At 38.4% G+C, this 22,552-nt stretch overlaps 3 protein-coding genes across 10 annotated transcripts in view; 2 read left to right on the top strand and 1 right to left on the bottom strand.

Moving 5' to 3' along the window:
* grcc10 (gene rich cluster, C10 gene) lies at positions 1-3,064 on the top strand. Of its 2 annotated transcripts, none has more exons than XM_016668312.1 (4): positions 1-90; positions 568-624; positions 1,465-1,641; positions 2,140-3,064. In XM_016668312.1, exons 2-4 carry the CDS (start codon positions 573-575, stop codon positions 2,277-2,279), a joined length of 369 nt encoding a protein of 122 aa, XP_016523798.1. In that variant the 5' UTR covers positions 1-90; positions 568-572; the 3' UTR covers positions 2,280-3,064. The 2 variants fall into 2 exon arrangements, with proteins under 2 accessions (XP_016523798.1, XP_007544294.1); XM_007544232.2 differs by lacking the exon at positions 1-90 and adding an exon at positions 141-233 and having other exon boundaries at positions 2,140-2,587.
* Positions 2,623-12,036, bottom strand: LOC103132486 (cytospin-A-like). The gene is made up of 12 exons (XM_007544323.2): positions 11,389-12,036; positions 10,403-10,511; positions 8,184-8,627; positions 7,251-7,324; positions 5,692-6,218; positions 5,531-5,615; positions 5,355-5,430; positions 4,962-4,998; positions 4,185-4,281; positions 3,951-4,067; positions 3,701-3,760; positions 2,623-3,396 (listed from the first exon to the last, which is right to left on the bottom strand). The coding sequence occupies exons 2-12, from the start codon at positions 10,449-10,451 to the stop codon at positions 3,307-3,309; spliced, it is 1,656 nt and encodes a 551-aa protein (XP_007544385.1). The 5' UTR covers positions 10,452-10,511; positions 11,389-12,036; the 3' UTR covers positions 2,623-3,306.
* Positions 12,037-15,086: 3,050 nt separating this feature from the next.
* LOC103132202 (disks large-associated protein 2-like) overlaps positions 15,087-22,552 on the top strand; it is a 93,741-nt gene continuing 86,275 nt past the window's right edge. For 3 of the 7 annotated variants that reach the window (XM_016668281.1, XM_016668271.1, XM_016668268.1), the window contains exon 1: positions 15,091-15,443. In XM_016668281.1, the coding sequence (XP_016523767.1) occupies positions 15,329-15,443 (115 nt within the window). In that variant the 5' untranslated portion in view covers positions 15,091-15,328. Of the gene's footprint in view, positions 15,444-15,945; positions 16,001-20,817; positions 22,211-22,552 lie in introns of those variants that run through there. The other 4 variants (XM_007544138.2, XM_016668277.1, XM_016668290.1 and 1 more) reach the window with 3 other exon arrangements.

Here is a 22,552-nt window from a genome sequence, read left to right as displayed (position 1 = left end):
AGGCACACAAAAAAACTCAAATTCAAACGCCTGACTGTCTTTCAATTTAAGAAACTAATCGTGATTTCACAAGGTTGCAAGCTTTTCGAGGTATATTTACGTATTACGTTGACATGTACTGTAAAACGGAGGTCCTGTCGCTAACTGTCGTAAATTTGTTGGTTTAGGTCAATTTACGACATTTCCTTAGGGTTGTTTGTTGCTAGCTTTCTGGGCTGGTGTTTTCATCAGTGGTGAGAACTTGCACCTTAAATGTTTCGTATTTTTAGATTATTCCGTCTTGTGAACATATATATTTGTCGTTGCTTTCTGTTGCCATTGCTTAGGACTCTGTTAGATGAATTAATATTATAACTTATAAATAATGTCGATTCACCAATACACATACTATTCTTTATGCATAGTGTCTTTTTACGTGTTTTGTCATAATATTTGTACATTATTCTCGTTTTCTTGACTAGAACGGTTAAAAACGCTACATTTAACTCTTTATAGTTCGCCAGTTCTGAACAGAGATACATTTGTAATGGACTGGTTGTTATTGTGTTTTGTCCCTTTCCACCGTAGACATCATGGCTTCGGCTCCAGCCCAACAACCCACACTGACCGTTGAACAAACCAGAGGTGAGAGGAACATTTTCCTCCTTCTTGTTTGACTTTTCCCTCCAACGTAGCAAACAAAATAGTTTAAAAAATGCTGGATAAGCAGTCATCGCTCTCTTTAGTCATCCATCCTGTATATTTTCCTAAGCTTCCTAATGATTGAAGTTTTATTAACATAACCAATCGTCTGCAGAAATATACAGTATGATTAAAAATGTTGCTCCTGAGACGTTATGCCCTCTCCGTTTGCATGTTTTACAAAAGTATTCACTCCCATGGATGTGACTGCACAAATAACCCCTATCCCTTCAAGTTAGTATTTAGTAGCTGAATAAGTCTTTCCAAGTCCATCAAAGCCTGCAAACCTGGAAGGAATAAGCAGGTATAAAAGATGAATGAATAGTTCTGCTGCTGATCCAACATATGATTTGTTGGATATTGTTGTTAAGCACTTGCTTAATCCTTGCAGAAAGGTTGCTGGGCTCTCATCTATTTGAAGCAGTTAGAAAAAGGGTAGGCCCAGGAATGAATGCTTTTAGATCATAATGCCATGATAAACATGCAACTAACCAGAGCAAACCTTAGAGTTGCTAATTAACTTAACATTTTTTTTTTTTAGTTTCTCATAATGCATCTCAAAATGATCCCCATCATATCCACAACTGTAGATTAATCTGCTCCTTTCCAACAATGACAGAAAACAAAATTAACCTTGAAGCCTGAGGTGTAGAGTAAATTGAATAAGGTAGTTATATAAATTGCAGTCTGTCAGGTAGCTACTGATCGAGGCAGTTGTGAAGGTATTCATTTGTACTTTGGAAAGTTTGCAAAGTGACCACAGATGCTTGTTTTGTTCTCCAGTGGTGCTGAGTGAAGTGATCCAGGCCTTTTCAGTGCCAGAGAACGCTGCACGAATGGATGAGGCTCGGGAGAGCGCCTGTAACGACATGGGGAAGATGCTGCAGCTCGTGCTTCCTGTGGCCACTCAGATTCAACAGGAAGTAATCAAGGCGTATGGATTCAACAATGAAGGAGAAGGTTATATCTTACAATATTTAATAGTTTTTCTGAAACAAAAACTAAGGAACAATAAGCACTTGTTTGTTTAGTGACCATGTTTGATTTTTTTTAGATTAATTTCTACTCATATTTTGATGACTACAGATTTTAGCTACTAATAGCATATATTTAGTTCAAGTGATCAGATAAGTGGTGAGTTTTTCATAAAAAAAAAGTTAGACTTCCTCTTTGTGGAAATGTCCCAATATCCTAGACTTGACTTTTTAATAAAAAATTACTTTCAGGTTTTCCAAAATTCATACAAAACTTGACAGTTATGCGATTAAATGAATATATATGTAAAACAATTAACTTCGAAGATAATTTTTTTTATACATTAGAATACATTTATAAACAAATTAGTGCACTCTGTAATGGAATCTCACACTGCTCTACTGATACAGTAACAAATGTCTCACAGATGGACGGTTGTTTTGCATAAATGTAACTCACGTCAGTCCGCTGCATCCCTCACAGGCGTCCTTAAATTTGCCAGACTGGTGAAGATGTATGAAACCCAGGACCCGGAAATAGCAGCCATGTCTGCAAAACTGAAGGCTCTCCTCCTGCCACCGTTGTCAACACCACCTATTGGAGGCGCTATTCCAGCTTCGTAGGATATATTTTTGACCAGGTCAAATGCAAGAGTGCTTTCTTTTCATGTTTTGCTTCGCTGTATCATTATGTATTTAAGATCCTGTTTTTGATGTTAGGTCTAAGTTTTATATCACTAATATTTCATATGGTTGTATTGAAAGCATTCTTGCAAATCCTTGAGTTGTTTCTTGCATTGTATTTATTTGTTACATGTAACACTACAACCACTTTATTCCACTGAAACATTTACTTTAGTGCCATCTTTTTATATATATATATAAAATGTAATTTGTTTTTCTGTAAAAAAAAATAAATAAATGTTTTCTCTGTATTTGTGTCATTTATACAAAGGGGATAAAAAGCTGTGATAGATACTTTATTAATGCATTAAAATCATAACATTTTAAAAAAGCAAAGAGGTACATTTACATTTCAGACAGTGACAGGAGTGCTCATGGTAAAAACCTGATTTCTAGCATAAAATTGTACTACATGTCTGATCCCACTCTGAATAAATGAAGACAGTGATTAGAGAAGAGGTGCATAATAAATAGTTAGGATAAAGTGACCTAGATGCCAATATATTCTTCCAAAAATGCTACATTGTCATATCTAACTTGGTAATAAAGTGCTCTTTAAAGTAAATTAAGTGCATACATTGCATAAATCAATGCACTCAGTGCATTAATTTATGCACTGACTGGAACACAGAAGTACCTGGTGAGCAGGTGATCATCCTGCTTCACTTCTTTGTCCTAGATCTTATTCCCCAGATCCAGTGTAGTTGCTGTGCAAGTAGAAAAATAAAAAAGTGTTCCACGGGCGAAATGCTGTATAGTTTCTTCCACAGGGAGTCAGCAAGCACCTGCTTCTGAGTGAATGATATTGTATTTGACACAAAAGGAAAAAAATGCCAGTTCAACACTTCTGACACATTTTAAATCCTGACAGATGAGTTACTTGTGTGCAAGAGCACTGATTCACTAGTTCAGCTCCCAATTCTTCACAAAAGGAAAATGGAAGAGTGCAAGTCACTGGATCCTGTCTTCACATCTCGAAGTGACGGAAAATGCTTTCGACATATGCCAGCACTCTCTGCCAGTCTGGCCCATCTGCCTTCAGCATCTCCTCCACTGTCTGTCACAAAGTTAATGGGAAAAGACATTGCAGTCCAATAAACTTCAGAGCTTAACAGATTGAAAAACAGTAGATGATCTGCAAGAAACTTATGATTCCTATTAAGAGAAAAAGTCTATATTAAACAGTCAAGGAGCACTTTATCTTTTGAAAATGAGACCATTTAAACACACTACAAACCACTGGCAGAACCACCTCTTGTTTCCCTAACCAACAAAATGACTGTTTAAAGCTGAACAACATTTTAAATATATGCACAGAACATTTCATGCTTCATTTGACAAAAAACTTTTTAAACTCTCACCAGTGTGGCAGAGATTCCTACGCTCTCTCCCGTCTTGAACGCAAGGCCCAGGTTTTCTTCCTGCCCAAAAAGAGCACATTTTACATTCAGAAATCAGTGGCTTTTACCAATATCTCATAAAGGCATTTAATGAAACTGCAGCTGCAGCTCTAGATCACCTTCCTGAAAACAGCAAAGGGAAGGTGCCGTTTTGTGGACGAAGGTTCATTCGTCCACAAAACCTTCATTGTGTCCAAGGTTGTAGTTTTACCTTGTCAGCTGGAGTGAGGATGTCATACGGGATACGAGTTGGCAAGTAGGTATGATAAACCGCACAGAATGCCAACCCATCCTCCCAGCAGGTACTAAAATTGGTGATCTCAATATTCTGTTGCAGACCAACACACAAGAATAATTATAATCATCATAGAACAACAACTAAAAAGATTTCATTCTCTGTCACTACTAAATATGTAGAGTATTACACACAAGACTCTGTTCTAACCTTGTAACCTTGGGTACGACTTTGGCACCACCGCAGCAGAGAGTTTCTCCTGGAACCACCATGACGCCTCAGCAAAGCACTGAAGCCATCCTGAGGTCTGAGGTCAACACAAGAAAGTCAAAAAAACAAAACAAAAAATCCAGTTATATCTAAATTAATATTTACGTTCAATAACATTGTACATTAAGTGTATTAGTAGAAGCTTCTCAATAAATTAGAATATCACTGAAAAGTTATTTAGCTTAGATAGTGAAGTGTGTAATGTTATTACAAAGGACTGCTTGGATTCAATATTTGTTAGGGTAGGCTATAATATTTCAAGTTACGAAAGGATTGCATGACTGAATGCAAAATTGCTAGAGAGTAGGATGAAAAAGGAAAATGTGGGCTAATTACAGATATTTTTAGCACAATATAGAATAGTTTTATTGCAATTGTTTCTCAAAAAAGTGAAGTGATAAATATGCTGGGATATTACGCTCTTGACAGCAAGGTTTATTAGCAGTTACTTTTTGGAACTTATTTTGGTTGCGAATGTTGTCAGTGACTGTCTGCTGGTGTTTCCTATAATTGTGCAGGCTATAACATGTCAATGCTATGTTTTTGTAGAAAAACTAAATATATACATACAATTTAGATTCTGATTTACTGAGCTACAAAGACATCTACACCAACTCTTTAAGCTTTAATAAGCATAGGAAGTGACCAATTAGTCATTCTTTTACATAAATGCCTCAACAGCAAAACGGCTCCACCACAAAAAAAACTGCAGCTTACTTCACTGAATCTGAGGCTTGATCCTCCTCTTGTTTTCCTGTGAGACAAAGATGCATCAACAATTCCACAGCAAAAGCAAAATACATAGAAACTGATTAGCTAGATTTACATGGAGCCCTGCTCCTGACAGCTGAGAAAATAAGTGAGAGCTCAGGGGAAATCTTCTCTGCAGAATAGAAACTTCTCTCAAGTAGAAAACAGGGAATGGAGCATTTGTGGATTTTGCACATATATCCTTGAGTTATTTGTGTAGCTCTGAGTCAAGACAATTTTCAACAATAATTAGATAGTGGCATGCACTAGCAACATGAAATTTAAAGTGTCAGAAGCAAGATGTAATCTGTGCAACACGGGTCACGTTACAAACCTCAACACAGAAGTATTGATTCTGACCTGTGTGAAAGTTAGACCAACTGTCCTGCCTCCTCAAAAGCCGGTCTGTTCTTTTCCCTTTTGTTGGCTCTTCTTTCTGGATGGATTGTAGGAGAGAATCAACAAATTTAACATAAAAAAAGCAGTTTAAATTTTTATTTTAATCCTGCTGGTGACACCCACTGAGAATTTCATACCTTGCATAAGGGTAGCGTTGCACTTGCGTTTTTTGAAGTCCCATTCTGATTTGAAGAATTTTGCAGTGGAAGACCAGACAGGCTCCTAAAGATCAAAATTATGTTGGAACTGTATGATGCAGTTGTGGGTGATAGTCATGTGAAACGGCACGTACACTCACCAAGACCTTTCAGACAACATCACTATCTTCCGTGGATCTCTTGGTCCACGTCCGACTTCTTTCTTTTTCTCCAGAGTCCGAATGCACCCCTCAGCTACTCCCTTTCCAGTCAGCTCAACATTTTCTGATCCTTTTGTCTCAAAAGGATCGTGAGTTTCACCATTGCCACCATCTCTAATTTCTGTTTCAGCTTTGCTTTGAAGTTTATTTCTAACCTCTTCATCCATCAGTTCATCTTTCATCCTACAAACATTCCTCAGAGCATCCAGCTCTGCTTGCTCCTGCTGCCGCAGCACAATGACTTCATTTAGTTTGGAGCAAACGTCTTTGTGCTCGGCTCTCAGGCTCTCCAGCGCGCGCTCGGTCTCCTGCTGCCTCCTGAGAGTGAGCGCCAGCTGCTCCTCCAGAGCCCTGTGGTTCTCTTGGAGCAAACCCAGAGAGTGATCCGATTCCAGTCGCAGCCTGTCGGCCACGGACACGGCAGTCTGCAAGTCCCACTGGAACTGCTGCCACTCCAACCTCTCTGTCTGGGAGCAAAACAGTCATCTGTAACTAAGGTTGAATATTTTTAAAGTGAATAAAGAGTTGTTACTCTTAACATTTCTGTTTCTATGACAAAACTCATAGAAAACAAAATTATTTTTTGGCAAGACAAAAAAAGAATTTACAATGTTTTTTTAATACATACATGGTATAAATATAAATTACATTAACTGTAGTACACAATATATCTTCCCTTAGATGACTATAAGAGTTTGTTTAGAAATTGCCAAACAAATCATTTCTCTTCCAGGGCTGAGCAAATTACAGCCATATTCAATAGAGCAGAATATATGTCCTGATGAGTCTGGTTTGTCAGATTAAAAGTACCTTTTGAAAACAACGACCTTGAAGCACGTAGTGAACAATTTTTTAAAGCCCAGTTTTGAGTTTCTAAAGGACATTTGCAATAATTAAAACTAAAATTCTTCCATCGATCTTGGAAGTATTTCTAAGCAATTTCCAAAAAAAAACAAAAACAAAAAACACATAGGGTGTTTGACATTCAAAACCTCCAATGCAACCCTGATTCTTCAGAGCAGACAATGTGTCTGCAAGTTCACCTTGAAGCCAGACTTTCATTTGCTTGTTAAAAACAAATTATTGAAGGGCTACATGTTGTATACCAGACTCTAAAGCTCTCAGTCAGCATATTCCAGTTCGTCTTGTTTGCAAGGAGAATGAGAATTCTTAAAGAGAAAGATGGCATAACTTTGCAAAGTTGCATTTGAGGAAGAAAAAAAAAAAGAAAAGGTGGACACTATTACAAAGCACCACGCTGGTGCAATCTAAAGACCAAATCCTAGGATTAGCATCTGCTTCATGAAGCATGGAAGGCTAATCATTTATCTGTGTGACAAATAAATAAAAGCAAACTACAAAAAAGACAAAACAAAAACATTGTGTCCAAGCTTGAGACTTCTTTTCCATCATGCTCTGAAATGTAATACTGAAAGAGCATGTTTCATATGAGTGATGGAGATCTGGACCAGGTATCCAATAGGTCCTGCAAAGCTTACCCTAAGTGTCTCCTTTAGCATGTCCAGCTTCTCAACAAGATCTTCCCTTTCAGTTATTAAACGCCTCAGCATTTCTGAAAAGGTGAATGAAACAAGTTGAACCAAAACAGATACAGGTGTGGCTTTAGTGGCAAATACAGGTATGGTTATCCGTAATGGAAAGCTTGCTTTTTTTGTCCAGCTAACATACTGAAATGACTTGATTAAAAAAAAAGAAAAGTTTTGACATGATCATCACAATGAACTGTGAAGAAAATAGATGATTTCAGACCAACAGTTAAAGAATAAGAGAATAATACCTTTCAATTGACTTATTTTCTATGTTCCAAGAATCAGACTATGGGAACTTTTCAAATTGTGCAGGTTTAGAATCTGCTGGTGCCCTCATAAATTTCCTGTAATAATATTCATTTGGCTTAGACAATGTAAAGGTGATGTTTTCTAATGCTGCCTTAAATGTTTTCAACCAGTTTTTCAATCAGTGATCTCAAGCGGCTTCCAAAAAAAATGGTTTTATTATTCCAATTCATCTTTCCAGTGGAATATGCTGAAATTACAGTACACAATCTGCAAATTGGTGATTGCTGATGTTTTTTTTTTCTAAAGCTCATCAAGAACATGTTTTTGTTTTCCTTCCGACTACCGGTACTGTAAAGGTCATATTGGTGCAGTCGTTACCCCGTTTACAGTTTATATCTTCTACGCATTTGTTAAACATACTTGCTTGCTGTTGCATTAAAAAAAAAAGACTTTTCATTTAGGCTATTTTTCTTCATTTTAAGAAACCAGCCTAATAAATTATTTAGTTAATCACAAAATTATTAAATTATGACAATAGTTTAATCATTTTTAGTCTTCAAGATTAATCTAGCTTTTCAGTATATATAGTCTTAACCATCAATTGTGAAAAGAAACAGAGAAACCAGCACCTACCGACAGCTCCTGTGGTGATATCAGTGTTGGGGGTTAGGCCCAGTGAAGCTCTATAATGCTCCATCAGGCTGAGTAAAACCAGGGTCATCTCCTCTCCAGCTCTCTCTGCTGCCGCCTGCGGCTCCATCCCACTGTCTCTCTCCTGCCAGCTATGCTCTGAAGGCGATTCTCGGGGTAACGGCAGCGCAATTGGAACATCCGTCTCCTGTCCGGCTGCTGCATCACTCGAGTTGATGCTCTCCACGCAGATCACTGCCCACTCCGAGGGAGCCGAGAGCTTCTGTTTCCAGTCTGCAGCTGGGGAGGGGGTGGAGGGCGGGGCGCTGGCGACCGGTGATGAAGTTTGCACCTTATCAGTCGAAGCTGCAGAGGGTGAAGCCATGGCAGCCAACTCTGCCTCTGAGGGTGAGGTAGGAGGTGTGTGGTAGAAGTCTAAAGGGGAACCTGATGAAAGAGAATTAACAGTAAAACACACTCAGGTTTGAAAATGTCTGAGAAGTTGCAAAAATTTGCAATGCTTTCGTCTCCTCCCTTTATCTCGATGCAGATGAGAGCAATGTCCACTGAACAGTTTACCGTACTGGGCTGAATGATTCAGCAAAATGCATCTCCTGCCAATAACTTGGCCAGCAACAACATACTGATCTCCCATGGGGCAAGAAAAAGGATACAAGATTCTCCCTGATCCTCAGCAGGAACTCTTACAGCTCATAATAAGCATTCACATCCATCACAAGCTTCTTGTTTACGAAAAATGAAGCCCTCTCATAACTATTATTGATTTCACTGTTATTTTGATCATGAAACATTAACTGTTTAATGTGATGACAAAGCTTAATTGGTTTGTTTGATGCACATCTTATCTGGTTTCTAGGGTACAAATTTTGGCAGTCTACAGGGATCTCATTATTCCCCACATCTTCCTTCCTTGTCCTTGCAAGATTCTGCAGACTCATCTTTTCCCTGGCAGCAGTGTGATATACTTTAGTCTGCTCAGTAGCTGCAGGAGTGCTATTCCCCTCCTACGGCTGGAGCAAACTTCCTGCATATTGACAGCTAAGAAAGGAAGGCAAGCTGAGGAAACCTTAAACAGATGTAAGTGAGGGATGTAACAGTGAGCTGCCAATCAAACATTCTTGACTGGAGATGAGCACCATATTGTGCTAATTAAACAAAATGACAGCTGTGCTGTTTTGCAATGAAGAACAAAGTATCTGTGGAAAAAGCAGAGCCACAGGCAAGGTTTTGCAATACAGCCATGCAATTCCCCAATTTAGCATTTTTAAATGCCTAGAAATGTTTCTTTGCTCATTTTTTATATACATCCCGAATGTATAAATATAAGCGGTAATGCAGCAGAGCAGCAAGCACAAGTGTAAGAGTCTAATGTTTTAAGATACCTGCTGGGCTGCTAAATCAGGTCAAAATGAAAACATCTGGTTTTGATCTGTATGCAAATCAGGATTTTCTACACTTACACAGATGAAACAAAAATGTAAGGAGGAGAAAAGGAGTCTATAAATAGTTGATGTGAAATGATGCAACTTAGTGTTTTATCTCAACCTGAAAAAAAGAAAAATAATAAAAAACAACTTTTTTTTAAAGGCAAGCCAGAATTAAAGCCATGTTACTCAACCCAGTTTTGCCGAGAACCCAGAATCATTTATCTGCTCCTTTTATTCTGTAAACATTCCATGCAAATGGCAGTTTTAATGTACATCGCATTAAATTACTACTGAAGACAAATACAATTTGAGATTTATCTTAAAATTGGAATGGATTTTGAACCACCATGACACATCCATTTTTCTTGAGCAAATCATCATCTTTGGGGTTGGCAGAAGAAACTGGCACTGTTGTTGAGAAACGTTTCATATTGAATATTGTGCAATATTTTAGCCTAGGTTTGGTCACTGTCCACTCAATTCCCAAAATTAGACCAGTGAGTAATACAATGGCCTTAAATAGGAAGCAGACATCTGCATTCATAAGAAGGTCTTGATTAAAAACTAACAAAACCTTTTTGTATGGAGATGCCACAGAGTTCAGAACCAGGCAACTTTCATAATTAAAATAAAAATCTATTCATCAGATGCATCAGAAAGACTTTTAATTTACTTTGCTTGTTTAAGCTCTTTGATTAATACCTTTGTAGATTTCTAACTATATCACTAGCTGTCCAACCACATATACTGCCATCGTGAAAAAAAAATACATACCTGTATCTGAAGCGCTGTAGCTGTCCTTGTCATTATGGTTACCCATCATCCGACCTGACTGGGTATCAAACAGTGCCCTCTACTGTCCCAGATGTTTTATGAAGCCTTGCTGTAGTTTGGACATAAGAATTAATGTACATTTTAATGGAGGATGACTCACAGCAAAACATCTCCAAAAAATAAATAAAAATGAAGCTCCAAATATTTATGATCTTAAATGAAACAGGATAAAATTTTGTCCAAACCCCTAAAAATGTTCAAAAGTAGCATTTCCATTGAACAGTCACCAACTTCAGCTTTAGATAAGACTTTCTTGCAGCGCTCATGGTGCATAATAATTTAGGACAGAAGTCTTCAAGAACTACTGCCCAGCAACTTTCAGATGCATCCCTTCTCAGCCTTTGCCAAACTGGACGGGATTCTGATGAGGTATTAATCATTTGACTCAGATGTATTGTCTGAGCAATACTACAATTTACAGGACAGTAGCTCTGGAGAGCTGGATAATCCCCATTTAGGATGTAATAATCCCCCCCGCCCCCCTTTTTCTTAAGTCCTACATTGGTTCCCGAGTTGTATCACCCTGGGTAGAGAGCCATGTCTGGAAAAGACAACGACTGACCGTCTGGGGACTTAATGAGATATATTCAGCTCAATAAATAAATAATAATAAAAAAAAGACGCGAAGCAGTTTTGTTTTCAATGGTAGAGAGAGAGAGAGGGAGAGAGAGAGAGAGAGACCTTTAATGGAGATTATTAGGCTCGACAGCTCTGCATAACAAACAACCCTAAACTGTTAGGAACAAAATATGAACACAGAATCTGAAACTGGTTGATGGTGACTGAAGTTTAAGATCAACATATCTAAAAAATGTGCCGTATTTTAGTCAGTCATTTAGTTTAGGGCATTGCAGATGCTGAATCTGTGCAGTTGCCGTTTGCACACAGCATGAAGCATTTTTTTTTGTTTGTTTCATTCATCGTACCTGCTCGGCTCCGTCTGGCAGCTGGAAACAGTCCACTTTAGTCTCAGGCTGTCCTGCGCGTTTTTTTCTGCGACCCTCTCCGCCTTTTCTCCTCTGTCCCGTGTCCCGAATATTCCCGGAGGACAATGAATCCCATCAGTAAAAACACATGTGACTCATAAAAACAGAAACGCTCGTCTCCGTCTATGACTTGAATCCAATTTCAGATATTATCCAACGCCAATGCTTCGTCTTTAAGTCCAATGCGGCAAAATAGGAAGGGGGCAGAGGAAAGAAACTGGTTGCGCAGCAGCTTTTCACCGCATAAACAACAGGAATGATAATAGCAATACTTTAAAGCGATGCTTAAAAAAAAACTACCAAAATACAACAGTCCGATATTAAAATGCGACGTGGGAAGCGACCCAGAGAAGCAGTCACACCGGCTGAATGGAGGCTAATTATTTTTTGTGAAAACCAGGTGTGGTGGCACGCACGGAACAAGTTCTGCTGTCACGCGGCCTGCAGGTGGATTCTGTCAGATCCCGTCACATAGCTTTAAACCAGAAACACTCAGAGTAATCTTTAATCAACAGAACAATGCTTATCCAGCCATGAAAGCTCCGACACCAATGCCTTAAACAGGGGAGCAGCTTGCGAGGCGAGGCACAAACTAAAAATAACACGACTGAATATTTGTAGAAGGAGTGGAAGACGGTTTTTCTAAGCAGCCACGTCACTCTTTTTGTTGTAGCTGTTTGTCTCCGATCATATATACATAACCAGGTGAAAACAAAACACAAGAGTGACAAGTCTTGGCACCTTATTTATATACCTGGAAGATCAATGATTTAATTGCCCTTCAGTTATAACTTATTTACCTTGTGTTACTCAGTAAAGTAAACATAACTTTTTTTTTTTTTTTGTTATGAGGAAAAAGTTAGGGCATTAAATCCCCAGAATATAGTGTTACTCTATTTGGTTGAGTAAAACTATATTATTACATTTGTAGTTATTCTTATATTTGTATCTGGTTATTTGTAGACATCTATTAGTCTCTCAGGAAAGAAAGAGATGCTCTTAATAAGATCAAGATGTGAACTTTGACTCACTCCAGAACTTTCCATTTTCTAATTCTAAGCCAGGGATTGATGGATTTATTGGTATGTTTGTTGTCATTGTCACGTTTCGGGGTCCAACTTGGTTTTGTTGTTATTTTTACAGATGGTCTCACATTTTCCTCAAACACTTTCTGATAATATGGCTAAATTCGTGATTCTGTGGTGGTGCAGCTGTAGCACCAAATCATGAAACCTTCAGCACTATGCTTCACTGTTGAGATTCCAAACAATTCACTGTTTAGTTTATGTCAAATATGTCATCTGTTCTTGCATTAAAATAATTTAAATTGAAACCAATCTTATTTGAGAAAATGTTTTGGGTCTATGCATCTAATCTATACATGTATAGCCCAACATCATGGACTCTTAAGGTAAACACATTTTTTAAATATATATTTTTAAAAATACACACCACCTCATTTTAAACGTTTTTCTTATTTTTGTGGAAAGTTTTCAATCACACCTGTAGTTTTTTTGCAGTGCCAGTTAGAACTGCACAATATCAGAAAACACAGTGAAAAAATGACTTATGATGAATGAATAAATAAATTTTGTTTGATACAAAAACTACATACTAGAAAAATAAGATAAGTTACATAGATGGATGAAAATAACATACTCGGCTTTAGCAGAGACAAAGGCAGAGGTTTTTTTTTCACACTGTCACTTGATTGTTGATTGTTTTGGTCTTGTGGATTTGGATAATATTTAAAAAAGACAGTGAACCACATGGTTTCAAATTGATGTAGGCTTTAATGCATGTAGAAGAGTATAAACAAGATTTGCAAATCACATATGGACGGAAAGTAAACTGATTACTATAATAAATAACGGAGAAGGAAAATGATGCAATATTTTAATTTTTTTCCCTCTTTCTTTTAAAAACTTATTGAATTCGTATTTTTTATTGTGTGTTGTTTTTGGTTTTATTGTGTCTGTATTAGTTCAATGCATTACTGTACTTAGTAATAAAATCTTGTCAACAAAGTTTTATTTTTCAGCACCACGGACAGAGCACACACATTAAGTCAACTGCTGCGCCCTCTTGTGTTTCTATTTTTTAATTACAGGAGTCCCCAAAATTTAGTTAAGTAGAAATCAAAAGTTTAGAAACACTTTTCTAGTAATACAACAAAACATTAGTACAGTTTAAACAGCATGGGAACAATTTTATAGTCTAACGACTGTGCTGGCTGAATGTGTTATTCTACAATTTCTTAGATTGTCAAAACCTGAAAAGAGGAACAGACTGATTTACATATGGAAGACCTGCCCTCTTAATCAGAAACATTAGACTGTGAGGCATCACAAAATGCGCAATTCTTACTTTTAAAAAAAGTATTTAAAAGTTTTTTTGCGTGTGTCAACGCTGAGACAACATATTTTAATAAACCCTTCTGCAGAAGCAAAACTAGATCTTAAAGCATCTGTGTCACACTAATGAGACCAAAAGTCTCAGTCTGGCCATCCCTGTGAGTACAATCTTACTCTGGCGCAGCCTGAAGTAACCCAAGGTTTGTGTTTATATTTTGTGGCAATGCTGCTAATTAGGGATGATTCAGAATGTTGAGTAAAAATCTCCTGATCTATGCAGCATGAATTCTCTGAATAAAGATATGCAACTGTTTTCAGCTCTGGGCTGCTTTAAACTCTGCATCTGCGTGATTTCCTCAGTGACCTAAACACCTCCCTGCATTGTCTTCTCACTTTAAGCCCACTCACTTTCTATTACCATAAGCATGGTCACGAAGCTTCTTAAAATACAAATTTATTCTTCTACATAACTAAGAAACAAGCTAAGAGAAACAGAATTTGATGATGAATCTTAATCTCATGAAATGTTATAGTTAAGAATATGAAATATGGGGAAGGCTAGCTAGCAAAATAAACAAATGAACACTTTATTTGAATAGAAATATTTTTTAAAAATCCTACTTCCTGCTTTTAATAGCATTAGTGAATGAGAACAGAGTTTAGTCAAAAAATAATACTAACAATTTATTTGATTAAATCCACATATCACTCAGCTAAGAAGAAACCAATGCACGAATATAAAGGCTTTTCTATATTGCATATATGGAGTGGGGTATATTTTATTGGTACATATGCAGTACAGGGTAAAGTATTTCAGTCGGTTATATTTTACTGACATAAAATTAAGAATACCCGTCAGTGTAAAATAAAGTCTGGACATAAATTAATGTATTCCCTTATGTTAAGATAAATGTGTGATTCTTGCATTATGTGGTTTTAAAGGAACAATTCAGATGCAACTTAATTATTTAGGTCAATCTAAAGAGGTAAGATTAAAAAAAAAAAGAAAATAATCTGAAAATAGTCTATTCTATTCTATTAACTCCCGAATTCAGTTTTATTTTCTTCAGATTTTTTTTATACCTTGCACCAGCTTGAACACTCTATTGCTTTTTTAATCCAGCAGTTTCACTTTAAATCCTGAATATCGTGTATGTGCTTTTGCTTTTACGTCAATTGCGCTATTATAAAAACAAACAAACAAAAAATCGTTGCTGTCAAATTGTTTCCTTGCTTCAGGTGAGAACTTTGGTGTAACATTAAATCTGTTGACGGCAGATCAATACTTGGCCAGAACAGGCGCAGACTTTGTAAAAATGGCGTCTGATGCAGGTTGCCCAGAGACCAGCAGCAGAGCTCTTATTGACCAAAACAACATCAGTGTTTTGTAAGTCATCTCTCCGAGGCATGAAGTCTGCCGTTGCGTCGAGAGTTGCGTCGGACAGGGAAGCGCACACCAACCGCCTTCATCATTTTCACCATCATGGGAATCTACGGCCGCACTGCTGCACAGCTCTCTAACCAACATGAATGTCTTTACGCGTTCCAGGGGACATGATCGCCGTTCGCTCGTTTATCGCCCGTTTACGATCGAAGAAGAAGTGACCTTCTCTGAAACGGAGGATGTCAGCTCTGAAAAAGGTAAGAAGAAAGAAGTACGAAGGCAGGCGGAGTGTTTGTTTATGCACGAACACCGAGCTTGTGACGAGGGGCTTGTTGTTTTTCTTCTTATTGGGTTCAAATCCATCTGCCCTGATGCGTAGTAGTTTTTTTTTTTCTTTCTGATGACCATCTGATGAAAAGCATGCCACGCACACCTAAAAGCTCACGTCTCAAGAAAAAGCCAGAAGTTCTGCAGAGCCAGAATGAGTCACTCAGTGACTGATTTTTCACTTTGTCGTTTATCAATCAATCGCACCCGAACATGAATGATGTGTGGGTGAGGTGTTATGAGCGTTGTTAATGTTTGGAGAATGAGGCTGGGAGGGAGGGGGGGGGACATGTTTCTCCTATTTATTATTGCCCACATGTTCGCATTGTGTTGTTTCCCACCATTCAATCTGTGTGTGTATATATGTGTGTGTGTGTGTGTGTGGTGACTCAGCTGTACTATATCTGTCATCCATCTTTTCATCTGTCACAGGTGTTACCATGGCTACTACAGACTCACTGCTGTCTTTTCTTTGAGAAGGACTCAGGTAAGCTGTGGGAAGGGTGACTCATTCACCTTTAATGGGGGCATGCTCACTTTAATAGACAGTTTATCTTTTTACATCTTGTAACTGGCTTGCCAGTAGCACTGATTTGCTGGAATGAGACATTAGGGGGGCATTAACACTGGTCAGAAGGAGAAGCTGTGGGAAAGCTGTAATTTCTTTTCTATTTTCACCAAGGGGGACAGATTTTCTTGTAATCTTTTTTGACAGTCCTTTTCATCAAAACTTCTTCAGCCTTTTCAGAGGTCTTTCAAAGCCTTTCTTTGGGTTTTGGCTGCTGTTTTATTTAGTTTGCAGCAGGCCCTGTGCCGGCACATGTCGTGCAGTGTTTGCCTAAAAACAATAAAGTGGACAGGGACGAAAACAAGAAAAAGGGAAAAACATCGAACTCAGATATGACACAAGACCCGAGAGATGCATCAACCTGGAACTGATTCTGCTGTACCTTTGTAATCTTTTCACATCGTGTCGCGTTACAACCAAACTTCATGGGATGTCAGACCAACACCAACTCAGAATAACACATAATTGTTAAGGGGCAGGAAAGAGTACATATATTATTATTATTATTTTTTTTTAGCATTTTTATTCATTTTTTTAATTGTCATTAAATAAAAATCTGAAAAGTGTGGTGTGCATTTGTATTTGATTCTGTCAGTGTAGCTCATAATTCCCAACCCTGGACCAAAGCTTTCAAATACAAGCACCGTATTTTCCGCACTATAAGGCGCACCGGATTATAAGGCACATAGAATAGACGCTACAGTAGAGGCTGGAGTTACGTTATGCATCCACTAGATGGAGCTGCACAAAAGGGAATGTCAACAAAACAGTCCGCCTCCAGTCAGCAAGCGAGGAGAGCCTTCTGCGGGCCGGGGCGTGGCCGGATGAAGGTCACCCTTCTCCGTTCGCGCACAGCATGTTCGTGGAGAACGTGGTGCTAAATGCTCTGCAGACGACCTGATTCTAGACGGTCGGTAGGTAGATAGGTCGGTCAAACTTTAGTAATAGATTACAAACCAGCGTTCTGACAACTATCCCAGCATGCACTTCTTCTTTTATGGGCAAAATGAAATCGGCGGCTGCTTAACGTAGTTGCTAGAGTTGTCGTGGCTCAATATTGGTCCATATATAAGGCTCACCGGATTATAAGGCGCACTGTCGGCTTTTGAGGAAATTGAAGGTTTTTAGGTGCGCCTTATAGTGCGGAAAATACGGTAAACATTTGGAAGAAGGAGCTCTAGTAAAATGAGAAGAAAATAATCTTTTGGCTATATTTACAGTTTTACACCTCAAGTTTTGTTGAAGTAACGTATAAACTTTAATATTTATCTAAATCAGCATACTAATCATTCACCAAATCTGCATATTTTGTGCAGCTGCTACTCACATTTTCTTTCCAGTCCTGCTAACTTGCTGTGAAATTGTTCAGCACACACTTCGATCTCCAAACACATCGTAAATCAAAAGTAAGCTGATTCTTATAGTGTTGATAAATTGTTGCTTGTTTCTGTTAAATTTCTCTGTTACACTCCACCAAAGCCAGCTTCGTACCAAGACTCTCACGGCGATTAAAGAACGTTAGCAAATGTGAGATGGCGGCGATTTTGTGGTGTGTAAAGTAGAAAAATGTTGCTAGTCATTAATTAGTTTCACTCTGCGTGATGCCTTCTCTCAGCAGAGGTCAGAGCTCTGAGAAACATTGGAGTGAAAAACAACTACAGGGGTCTGCTGACTTTCTCCTGGCATATTTCGGGGTATTGATGTTGATCAAATGCTGCTTCATGGAAACACTGAGCTCAGATCGCGTCACTGCCCCCTTGATGCTTTTGAAGCCAAAGGCTAAGATGGAATCACCAAATATGGATCTAATTTATTCATTCGCCTTGAAATTATGTTTCCTCTGCATGGCACACAAATGAAGGACGCGAGAAGGAATGAAGGCACAGTCGTAGTAATCTTAATAACATTTCTCTATGTGTTCCTCGTGGAGTCAAGTTCTTTTAATTAGAGATGTAATGATCCGATACTTATGGCAGATTTTCAGTCTTATTTTTCGCAAAGCCCTGACCTGCCTGTGTTAATTTCTCATTTCTCTTTAAGAAAGTACAATTAATCAGTGTTCAGCGTATTTCTTTCTGGCCTTCCTGCTCTGAACGGTAATTAATCATTATAGAGGCCGAGGCAACGTCACACTTTTGGTGTCAGAAAGCAGTTGCTGTAAAACAAGGTGTTACTGCTTTTAAGAGACATAATTATCATGGAGTTCACATTTTATGTTAGCGATTGACACAAATATTAAGGTTAGCTTCAGTAGAATAGTAGTCTTTGTGGTTATTCTAAAACAATGTAGGATAAGTCTGAGATTTAGTTTAATAGTTTAATTTAGTTTTAATAGTAGATAGTGTAGAAATGAAATAACCAGCACCCGCCAAAATCCAACTTTATGTTAAAGCAGCATGACTTCCTGGTCTGGATGCTTTTATTGAATTCACACTTTCCTTCATTTCCTATTTCTTCAACATATTCTGCATGCTCTGACTAAAAATACGTCACTGATATTGAAAATAGCCAAATTTTGAGTCTTCTTTTTTCACAGTAACAACTGTGAATAGTTGTCGTTAGACCTGTTATGTTTACTGACTTGGAAAAAAAAAAAAAGATTTGATATGTTGAAACTCTAACCATTTGATTATTCTTAACTAGATGATTTCAAATTATTAGTTTGTCAAGTTTTCTGAAAAAATGTGGCAATTTTTAAGACATTCACAGCAATTTAAGTGCAGTTTCTTTCTTTCTAAACTACTCTTGTTCAATAAACCACTTACGTCTGACTAAAAACCATTTATGAAAATTGAATCGGTAAATTAATTTGTGTCACTCATATATAATTAGCTTCCTTTATTTAGTTGAATCTACAAACACAAATGTTTATCCCAGGTTACAATTCACGTAACAGGGCAAATAAATTTCTGCCTGGCAGAATGTTATTCCAAACACTCGTTTGCAATTGCGACATTGTACGTACAGCACTAATATTGCAATGATGGAGCCAAGATCTAGACAGAAAAGGCTTTCAAGGTCCTTCAGAAAGACTGAAGATATGTTGGTCGAGAGCACATTGAAAGATTACGTTGATCAATGACTATCCAATAATCAAAAAAAGATCAGATTTGGCTTGTTTTGCTAAGGTAGTAGCTGTCTTTCTTTTGATTTTCCATGTTATCTAAATGTCACTGTTTGTTTTTGCTGTTCAGTATTAAAATGGATGTAAGGTCCAACAGCGTCTGTTGGACTTGGACGAATAGTTGTGTGTGATAATCACGTTGTGTGAATGTCCCTTTTTTGTTTTACAAATGAGCTGACAGGGGAGATTCAGCCCACCTACCCACAGAGATTATCTGGGAGTTAATCATGTGTGGTGTCCCACTGCGACTTCACAGCCTTTGTCAGCAGGAAAACTTTTGCTGAAAGGAGGATAGATAGTGGAACGTCATTCCTTATTTGATGTGCACAACGTAAGGAATTGCCAAGAGTTTAATCGGCTTCATCAGCCACACGCAGAAGCTGCTCTTGATCACATCTTAGTCATCATTTTCTCAAGGTTGGAGAAGAATGTTAATGACAGCGTGAAACAGGTAGTTTTAAGGAATATAAACCACAAATTGCGTGCGGCTGTTCCTGAATTTATTTATTTATTTTTGTTAGAGATGGAGTTTACAGTTCATAGATGAGGATTTTAAGAAATTGAAATCTGTTTGGGAAGGGTTTTAAAAATAATAATAATAAAAAAAACAGGATAGCACCACTAGGTGGGACTGTTTCATAACTCACATGCCTTGATCTTTCTAGTGATTCTCCAAATCTGACCAGTTTTACAACAGGCTGTGAATTGATTTAGAGGGAAAACCTTGTAGGAATTACTTTTTTTTTTGCTCAATACTTTTAGCACCCCAACTATTCAGCTGGGGGTACTGAAAAGTCTTTATGCAAATGAATAAGACCCAGCTTTGAAAGGAATTATTTAATTGTTCCATATATTTCTACAGATATGTTATAGTTTATGTTCTGAGGAATTGGTGGATTGACAACTTTGATTTTAAAGAACTAAAACTTGAACAAAGAAGTTTGAAGTTTCCAGCTTAGTTAATGCTGACTGAATATTTGACCATTCACATTTGTTGCACTGATTTATTTAATTAGAAATGATTGTTTATGGGCTGCAGAGTGGCCTGGTTGCTAGCACTGTTGCTTTACAGCAACACAGGAAGGGTCTTGCTGGGTTTGAATCCTATTTTGCGGTATTTCTGCTTGGAGTTTGTCATTCATTGTGCCACCCAATGCACCAGTAACATCTGAAGTGAAACAGATCAACAGTATGATGCTATCACCACAGTGTTCGACTGTTGGTACTTTGGTCTTAGGTTGAAAAACCTCACATTGACTCCTCTAATTCTTTTCGTGATGAATAGCTACATTTATGTGAGAATATCACCAGAAGACATTTGGATTGTCCGTGTATGGTGCTGCAAATCTCAACCAAGTTCAAGCTGTTCACTTTAAAACCAGTTAAATGTTAAATTCAGTCAATTTATAAATTATATTTAGCTGCAGCTTTGGTGCGTTTTGGTTGCTTTATACCACTCCAGCCAGTTTCCATTCAACTGATGGTGAAAAGGCAGATTGGGATAAAATCTAAAATCAACTAATTTTAACAAGCTTGAAAATTGTTTAACTATTTATCTTAAATTATAAAAACATACAATAAATTCAATGTTTTCACCACAGATACAAAAAACCCCCCAAAAAATCAAACAAACAATGTAGCCATTAATCTACTGTCAGTTTAAGGAAGCAAAGTAAAGAAAACCACTGTCAGCTCCCAGAGATCTTAGACACTCAAACCTTCATCTATCTGCTCTGCTAATCATTTATATCTGTATCATCTGTTGCTCACAGATCATTTTCCTCTCAAGCGGAGAAGTATTCTCCCGCTGAACTCATGCTGCTCAGAATTCGAATGCTGCTTACATTAGATTCTAAAAATCAATAGGATCCTTTCCCAATCTGTATTAATTCCTCTCTCAGATTGTCTCTCAGCTCTGCTTTTACTGCAGAATGAAGAGGATGTCGAAGGAGAAAGGACGTGAGGGGAATCTGAGGGCATTTAAACTTTGAGATCAAGTCTACTTCTTCATGGGTGAAATGTGTGGTGCTAGTTTGGAGAAAAGAAATTCACAGACTTTTAAATGCCCGCTGCTGCGTTGAGCTTTGAAGTGCCGCACTGAGAGGGAACCACTAATTTTGGCTTTCTGGTTGGTCGTGATTCATTTTCTCAATGGACTGTGTGCCATTTAAACACCTGGAGGTGGAACACAAAACACGCCAGATCTCTGTGATGCAAGCTGGGTGCTTTACAAGAGCACGTAAAAAAGGACTTTTTTTTTTTCCCCCTTCCCAGAAAATGATGTCATTGCAGTGAGTGGCTTAGGTTTGGGGAGCTTTCATGTCATAATTAAAAGCGGAACATACATGAACACATGCAACGTTCGAAGAGCTTGGAAACGAGCTGAATTATGAGCATTTCGGTGCTTACTGCAGCCTCTGTGAGGAGGAGACTGTAAAGCAAACGCACGGAAATTGAGAAACGCAGACACAAGGAGGAGGCATGAGTGTGCATGCTGATTGGGATGAGAGTGCGTGGAGCCGCTGAGCTGCAGAACTTCCGAATCCAGCAGATGGGAAAGTCCACGTCCTGGCTTTGTGATGATCCGTGGGAGCAACATGCAACTCGCGCCGCTGCCTCGCACTGCTGCAGTGGAGGAGTAAATGCAGAGCCCGACACTGCTCCAGGTGATCCACAGCAGCCCAGCAGACTGCTCCCTCCTCAGCCTTCCCTCTCCTCTTCTTCCTCCTTCTCCTTCTTTACCTCCACCTTTTCCCTCCTCCACCTTTTCCTCCACCTCCTTCTCTTCTTCCTCCTCCTATGTCAGCGCTCCTTTCTTCTGTGGGCTTTGGAAAAGATAAGAAAGGAACAGAAAAAAACCACACACACAGAGGAGGAATCCTGCTTTCCCCCGCTGTTCTCAAATGAGACACACCTCTGCATGACTATCAGCCGCTTCCCTGTCATCGTGTGAAGACGCGCCGCATATGTGCTCCAATGTCTCTGGAACATAGAGCTGCTGCAAGGTAGGAAGGCTCGGATCGATCCAGGAAAACACTCCAACACTTCTTTTCTCTGGTTTCTCTTTTCTAAAAGAAGATGTGCATCTGCTTCAGTCTTGCATGCATTTGAATTTAACAGGTAGAAGACAAGTTGCCATAGCAGATTAGGTAACCGGTATTCCTTGCGATCGATGGGAATCACAGAAAGCTGTCAGAGGCACATACATTTGCCTCTACTTTTAGGGGGAAAAGCAGCTTTTTTTCTACCTCCCCCCTCATCGCTCGGAGGGATTTGCAAGTCTTGTGTGTTTGTGAATGTAGGCGTGTGAAACAGACTCAAGCAGAATGAGAGGAATTCATCCAGGC

Source organism: Poecilia formosa, unplaced genomic scaffold (assembly GCF_000485575.1).
Source record: "Poecilia formosa unplaced genomic scaffold, Poecilia_formosa-5.1.2 Scaffold1, whole genome shotgun sequence".
In the NCBI taxonomy this organism is placed as follows: Eukaryota; Metazoa; Chordata; class Actinopteri; order Cyprinodontiformes; family Poeciliidae; genus Poecilia; species Poecilia formosa.
The sequence above is the reverse complement of the archived record's forward strand: the minus strand, read 5'-3'. Positions and strand labels throughout refer to the sequence as shown.

Bases quoted from the DNA above. Each gene is read 5' to 3' on its own strand.
- LOC103132486 (XM_007544323.2), bottom strand. From the start codon at position 10,451: ATGATGGGTAACCATAATGACAAGGACAGCTACAGCGCTTCAGATACA. The intron at 5,616-5,691 runs GTGAGTGTACGT...TTTGATCTTTAG, and splicing joins ATGTTGTCTGAAAGGTCTTG to GAGCCTGTCTGGTCTTCCAC. The intron at 4,999-5,354 runs GTCAGAATCAAT...TTTGTCTCACAG, and splicing joins TTGGTCTAACTTTCACACAG to GAAAACAAGAGGAGGATCAA.
- grcc10 (XM_016668312.1), top strand. From the start codon at position 573: ATGGCTTCGGCTCCAGCCCAACAACCCACACTGACCGTTGAACAAACC. The intron at 625-1,464 runs GTGAGAGGAACA...TTTGTTCTCCAG, and splicing joins GACCGTTGAACAAACCAGAG to TGGTGCTGAGTGAAGTGATC. The intron at 1,642-2,139 runs GTTATATCTTAC...CATCCCTCACAG, and splicing joins ATTCAACAATGAAGGAGAAG to GCGTCCTTAAATTTGCCAGA.